The sequence below is a fragment of the Echinops telfairi genome, unplaced genomic scaffold, assembly GCF_000313985.2.
Source record: "Echinops telfairi isolate 266 unplaced genomic scaffold, ASM31398v2 ScPeMD7_7413;HRSCAF=8451, whole genome shotgun sequence".
NCBI classification, from domain to species: domain Eukaryota; kingdom Metazoa; phylum Chordata; class Mammalia; order Afrosoricida; family Tenrecidae; genus Echinops; species Echinops telfairi.
In genome coordinates this window covers 943,169-950,171 of record NW_022111313.1, presented here as the reverse complement: position 1 = coordinate 950,171, position 7,003 = coordinate 943,169, and the positions used below count along the sequence as shown (strand labels likewise).

General features: G+C 56.8%; 1 protein-coding gene across 1 annotated transcript in view; it reads right to left on the bottom strand.

The window, feature by feature from the left end:
• Positions 1-7,003, bottom strand: part of LOC101657999 (serine/threonine-protein phosphatase 4 regulatory subunit 1-like) — an 89,580-nt gene that overhangs the window by 5,305 nt on the left and 77,272 nt on the right. Inside the window, exons 11-15 of the mRNA XM_045296907.1 lie at positions 6,815-6,960; positions 4,080-4,175; positions 3,104-3,289; positions 2,718-2,879; positions 1,921-2,021 (exon numbers count right to left, since the gene is read on the bottom strand). Of these exons, the coding sequence (XP_045152842.1) occupies positions 1,921-2,021; positions 2,718-2,879; positions 3,104-3,289; positions 4,080-4,175; positions 6,815-6,960 (691 nt within the window). The remainder of the gene's footprint in view (positions 1-1,920; positions 2,022-2,717; positions 2,880-3,103; positions 3,290-4,079; positions 4,176-6,814; positions 6,961-7,003) is intronic.

Below are 7,003 nucleotides of genomic sequence, written 5' to 3'. Positions count from 1 at the left end.
TCTGTTTGGACCTACAGTGACCCCACACAGCCCAGAACAAACCACTGCCAGGCTTGCATTGCTGGGTGGGAGCCCATTGCTACAGCCCGGCATGGGCAACAGAATGGACTTGTTCATGCCTGCAAATGGGGAGACCGGAAATCTCACACACACACCCCACCCCCTCATCCCTTCTGCAGCACACATACTAAAATCAAACAAAAGGCAAACCATTTGACTTTGCACAAGAGGGCCTGAGAAATGTATGAAATGGATGGAGTTCACATTTCAGGGGTAGGTTATCACCTGGGAAAACACTCTGTGGGATCAGATAACCTAAAAATAGCGAGGAAGCTAAAGTTCCCAGAGGCCGGCGGGTTGGGGGGCAGGAGAGGGGGCATCAGATGAGGATTCTTTCCCAGCCCTTTCAGTGTTGCTGAAACTGCAGATGAAATGTCTCCCACCAGCATGCCTGCTCAGGCCTGGAACTGGGAACTGGGGGGGTGGGGGGGTGGGCATTGTTACATCTACTCTTTCCTCCGAAAGCGGGGAAAAAAAACAAAACATCCAACTCCCCCCATACTCCAGTGAGACAGCTGGTGGGGGCAGCTTACCTCCACAGCGGTTGGCTGTTCTCTAAATGGGGCTGGGGGAGCAGGGGTGGACGATAAATGGCCTGATTTCCACACCGCAACGAGAGGAAATGAAAAAGCCACTAGAAATGAAAGCGGCTTCTAGAACCGTGGAGCGGTGGGTGCACTCCTATCAGAGAGCACTGTTTTCAGAAAAAAACGACGCCAATATCGTGGGCCCGGGAACAAGGAGTTCATATCATCAGCTTTGGCTTCAATAACCGCGGGCGGCTGAGATGGGAGATAGGCCTTGCTGGGAGATAAGGCAGATGGAAGCTGTTCCCGGCCGCCCTGGAAGCCAGGGGGCGCAGAGCGGCCAGTCGCCTGCGCTCCCGCACGCTGCCACCAGAGGTCGCGATGCTTTCATGCAAAACAACAACAAAAAAAGCACGGGACCTAACCTGTTTTTCTCTGAGCTTCTAGAAGCCTGAGCTGGGGACACAGCATCAGGACTGCAATCTCTCAGATTAAGCACAGTGACTACGGGGCACGGCCGAGAGAAACATTCTGTTTGGCCCTGAGGAGAGGCAGCACCCCGACTGACGTCTGTGAGAGGGGCTTTCGCTCCCAAGGGTGTCCAGCTGCAGATGGGGGAATGCGCTCTGGGGAGGGGCCGGGGCTCGCATCCCACATGGCTAGCTGGCCGGCAGGGCACGTGACCAGGAGGGAGGGCTAGCCAAGGGGTGTCTTCACACTCGCGGAGGCAGTGAAGAGGCAAACAGAAAAACCAAATCAGACAAACAAAAGCCCCTTTACTGGGACAGGCTGTAATCAAATCACTCCTTCACACACCCAGTGAGGTCCAGAGAGGCGGCCCTTGGGGGGGCTTTTTCAATATCACCACTGTCTGAGCCTGGTGGGTCAGAGCGCTTCCTGTGCCTGGGGAGCGTGGGGGGGCTTTCTTTAGCTCTGTACCCTTGAGAGGGGGCGGCATCTCAGAACATTCAGGAAAGCTTTGACCCACACTGCTTTGATTCATAGGAAAATACCAAAGAGCAGGTGACTCATCCTTTATTCGGTTGAAATAAATTGTCTTTTAGAACAGCAGAACTCTCTGGCTCGCCAGTGACGTGCGCCCTGCCTGCCTCATCTGAAGACGAGTCTCCCTGGAGACTGTGGCATTTGTAACGTGGAGCTCTGGAATTCAGCTTCGCCTTCTTCGGAGCATAATATATCGCTTCATCCAAAAGAACACTACTGTCTAGTCTGCAGCGGGAAGGCTGGGGGAGTGAGGGGCAGGGGGTGGGGGGTAAGGGGGCACTCTACGTGCTCATTTGACTCCTCCTGGCCCCAGATGGCCACGACTTACTCTGCCAGCTCGTACCGAAACCGCCAGTTCCTGCTGTTGTCCGTCACCACAAATTCTTGCAGCTGATAAAGATATTCTCTCCTCTTGTCTGCAGGAAGCAACTGCAGAAAGCAGGTGGCTGGATAAGCGTGTGCCCTCCCTCAAGAGGCCTGCACGCCAGTCCTCCTTCTGTGGTACCCAGTCACTGGCAGGCTTCTGCCATGTCCACAAGCTCAGCTCATCTGCATGCTTCTGGCCTTCACCCCGCACGCTGGGCCTGGTGTTCTAGGTGCCCAGGCTCCCTCCTTCCCTAAGGCCCTCTGACAAAACCAACTCAAGGGGGGCTCAGGAGCCCTGATGGGGAGTGAGGGGAGGGGGCAGAGTCCATCGGGTGCTGCTCTGGGTGGTGCAGATGGGGAGTTGGGGTGGGGTGCTGCTGGGGAGGAGAAGAGAGGCAGCAGCAATGCCCTTTGCATGGAACTGAGACTAGAGTTCTTCCTCAGGGACCCTAGCATGTCACGGCACGTCACCAAGCCAGGCCTCCAGCTCCTCTGGTTTCACCAGGTGGCTTCACACAGTTGTGGACAAAAGGGATGGAAGGTTCCCTGAGCTTTCTGAAGGCCCCTCATTGGTGTAGCATCCTCCCGAGAACTAAAGAACATAAAACTCTGAGTCCCTTCCCACAGGAGGACGGAGGGTGGGTGGGTGGGGCACTGCCCTGAAAACAGGGAGCCGCAGCCTGCTGTTTCTACCACACCTGACGTATCTGGGAAGGGGGAGGAGCGGCCTGTGTTTGTCCCCACCCTCCTCCCGCTTACCTTTAGGAAGTCGTACAGGTGCTTAAGGACCCCGATGCGCACTTCGTCCAGGTCCTTCAGGAACCCGTTGAAGACAGGCACCAAGTCGGCTGCTGTGAGCTGGTCACCAAGGATCACTGCCAGCTCGTGAATGGAGAAGGCCAGTGTCCGGCGCACCTTCCACTGCACAGACAGACAGATGGACAGCCACAGAAACCATGCAGAGGTCATTGTGGCAGAGACCGTAAACTGCACTTCTGGGGCTCAATGCAGACGGGCAGCTAGTGGCTGTACCTGAGACTGTCTGGTCCACATCCATGCAAAGTCCCGGGCAGTGAGCCCGGGCGGCTACCCGCCCCTTTCCCGCAGCCCCACCTCTGGAAGCACGGCCCAGCAGGTGGCTGTACCTGTACGTCTGAAGCCAGCGTCTCATAAGTGTCCTTCAGGCAGTGCCAATTCTGCCGGCCCAGGGTGAGTGCCACGCCAGGGAGGCTGTAGGCACAGTGCTTGGCTATGTCCGTGTCCACTGTCTGGGCCCGCGCCGGGTCGGTCATGGACACATACTGGTCCAGCAGGGGCTGAGGGATGATGTCCTGGGCAATGGGGAAGAGAGCAAGACCACAGGAGGGGAGAGGCTGGGGACTGGTCTTGAAACACAAGAGCCTTGACGCCTGGAGGTGAAGCCCACCCAGTGGAGACACACCCAGGACTCAGGCTGCGGCCCTTGCTGCCTGGTTTCCACTGGGGCGGAGGCTCCCTGTGCGTGAGCACACAGGCTCTCTAGCACCGAGCAGCACACCACAGCTGGGGGGCACCGCTGTGCTGGCCGCTCCAGGGCCCACCGCTCTCGGGGAAGGAGATACTCTTTGCTTTTCCCACCTCTGTCTCAGGAACGGACGGCCCAAGACCCTGCCCGGAGTCATTGCCACAGCTTCCTGAGAGATGGGGCTCGATCTTCCCAAATGCCTCCCACCGATGTCGCCCCACAGCCACAAGGCCACCGAGGGGATGTGCACGGCACCAGAACCCGCTCACTGCACAGAGCAAGGCCCCGGCTTCCACATAGGAAGCGGTCAAAACGTTTCAGACTAAACAGGGGAAGTAACTTGCATCCATGGGCCCCGAGTATGAACGGGTAGATAGCAAATGGCTTCGTCATATTCGGTTTGCCTGTTGAATTGTTCAGAAGCCTAGAAACACACACTTCAGAGCTACCTGTTTTCTGAAGTTGTGGAGGTAACGTTAGTAGCACTGTGCATATAAACAAAGATACGAAGTTCCCGTTGATGGGAGAAAACACACTGGTTCCAATGGCCTTCCTTAAACCTGCTTTGAGCCGTGCTGCTCTGTCTCTCCAGGAATGAGCACAAGGTTTTCACAAACCTGCAGTTTGGATCTGTTCTCCTCAGAGGGCTTTGCATCAGGCCTCAGCTTGGTCTGCAAAGGGCCGCCGGTCCCATCCAGCTCTTCATCTGGCTCCTGCAGAGACGATTGATTGGGCACGTCTCCAACTTCTGCCCAAGGGTGCCCCCTCCCAGAACTTCACAATCGTGGGGCCAGGGCCTCGCTGGTGTCCCTGGTCTCTCCCCAGATACTGAAGCACCTACTTGTGCAGCGGGAAGCCACACTGCGCAGACCAGTCACTGCAGGCGCCCAGGAAAACAGACCCCCTACATTCTGACTCCAAGACTGCCCGAGGCTCTTGCAAAGCCACAATGGGGATGGGTGGCGAGGGACAACCATTTTCTCTAACGGCCAGGACGCAGCCTGGTCCCCAGGGCCCTCAAGTCACAGTCCCGGGGAGCCAGACAACCCCACGAGGGAGCAGGCGGCTGGCTGAGGCCGTGGCGTGAGCACCTCCGGTCTTTGCCGATCACCGGCAGGGACCACCAGCCCCTGCACGGGGCCAGGGTGAGAGGGCCTGGCAGGGAGGAGTCCTCTTCATTCGAGAGCAAAAGGGTTGACTGGTGAGGTGGTGTGCACCTGGAAAATGCACACACGTGTGCAAACACACCCGATGTTTGCTGATGAGTCTTTCTATTAGGTTAACAATTAAAACGGGTGGGAATATTCAACAGTGACATATTGGTCTCTGATCATTGATTAACATTAACTGAGAGAGACCTGACCTTCTCCTTCAACCATAGCATGGATTTCCGACTTGCACTTGAAATGTCATACTGTCTACCAGCTTAATGGGTTCTGACACATCAGCTCAATATATGATCCGGGAAAGTCGATGAATACCCCGATAGATGCTTCGCCTGCTTGGAGGCATGCTACCAGAGCCTTCAATTCCCAAGGACTTCAACGGAACCGCATGGTCTGTTTCCACAGTGCACGTGGTCAAATGGAAAGATGCTGATCTGATCACCAAGATCTCAATCCCTCCTTGTTAATAAACGCAAGTGTACTAACGAGCTGTGCCACTGGACTCTGTTTTCTCCTTTGAGGAGCTCACTTTATTTCCAAGTCTTCAGTGTAACTGGGGTGTACAACACTTAAGTTGGCTGGAACCGAATTCAGGCATGAGAAAGCCACTAGGGCTAAGGCAGCCCCAAAGGGCTTGTGAGTCCCTTTTCCCGCAGAGCCCAGATCACAGGGCCCATCCTCACTGCCCCGCTCCCCTCTCGGGCCCAATCGCAGTTCTGGAAGCAGCTCACACTCCCCCCTCTCCACGGGCATGCTTCCCACCCAGCCTGCCAGGCTGGAACTCCAGCTACAGGGCGCTGGGGCCGGGAGCCTGGAGGGTGTTTCTGGCCAGGTTTCCCTGTCCTGCCACTGGGCATTTTCACGTCCACGTGAAGTGGCAGAGGCAAAGTCAAGGCACCGGAGGGTCAGCATGTGGCCGACTGGCTCTGGGCCTGCAGGCCCCCCTCCCTCCTGTCTTCCTAGCTGAGGGGGTATTTCGCCCCCGCCCGTTCTTCTGTTTCGTGCCCCTTCTTCTGTGCATGGAAGAGCCCCCGTGGCAAACAGGCCAGTTCAGGAGCCAGGCTGCTGCACCCCAACACCGAGCTCAACTGGGCTTTAAGGCAGGGACTCGAGCGAGGCTGTGAGGACCCTGCTCCCGCTCCAAGCCTGTGTCGATGAAAGAGAAGCCCACGGAGGTGCCACGGCCCTCCCAAGGCAAATGTGGCCACGCATGCCTTTTGATTGCACTTGGGGTGTCCTCAAGTCTGGGTTCCAAGGACAACAGGAGGATTCTTGCCTCACGTGTGAAACACAAGCAAGCACACGGGATGCCGCCCTACTTCTGACTGGTCTGAGAGCACCTCTGCGCACTCTCGCTTCTTAACGACTGTTACTGGCTTTACTGGAGCAGGCGAGGAGGGAAGGGCTGGACGGGTGAGGAGTCAGTCCAATCCCGAGAAGCAAACCCTGGCAGCCAGTCGGCGTGGAGATCCAGCGTTTGAAGAGTCTCAGCAGCGCGTGGCACGGGGCGAGGATGCCAGGGTCTAAAAAGTGACTGATTCTCACTCGCTCTCGAGCCAGGCAGCCCAGGGGAAGGGGCCTGGGAGTGGGCCAGGCGGGTTAGGCCGCTGGGAGCCTGCTGTCTGCTTCCACCTCTCCACCCAGATGGCGCGGCCTCAGCCCCGCCACGAAGACACGGGCAAGCCCGAGGGGTGGGAGGCAGTGTCCACACCAGCGGTTCTCAACCTGTGGGTCATGACCCCTTTGGGGTGTGTGTGGAAGGGACCTTTCACAGGGGTTGCCCGATTCATAACAGTAGCAACATTGAGGTAGCAACAAAATAATTGTATGGTCCGGGGGGTTACTGCAACATGAGGAACTGTACTGAATGGTCGCAGCATTAGGAAGGTTGAGAACTACTGGTCCACACAGTCCCCCCCACCTCCACCCCACCGGGGGCCGGTTCCTGTCATCTCAGGCGGAGAGGGAAGCCACTTTTTGGTCTCTGCACCCTTATTTTTGTGGAAGAGAATCAGGGTTATCAATCACCTGATTGACTGGTTGTCTAGTTATCCAAAACATGACCTTAAGAATAAAATTAAACTTGCCATTTATCATCTCTGCCGGGATATGTTAATAAAGCGTGCTCTCGGGCGGGTTGTGTGATTTCTGTCACTCCTCGGGGCGGAGGGGCCGCAGACACTCACTGTGCTCTGTACCATCCTGGCCTCGGCCGGCGCGTCCAGAACGGGGGTGGCAGACAGCGACGCGGGCCCCTCGTCTCTGCCCTCGGACGCGTGCGCGGAGTCAAGCTGTGCAGCTCTCAGGGCAGCTGATAAGACCTGAACTTGAGCTGGAGGGAGGGAAGTTTCCAGAATTTTAATAACTTTACTTGG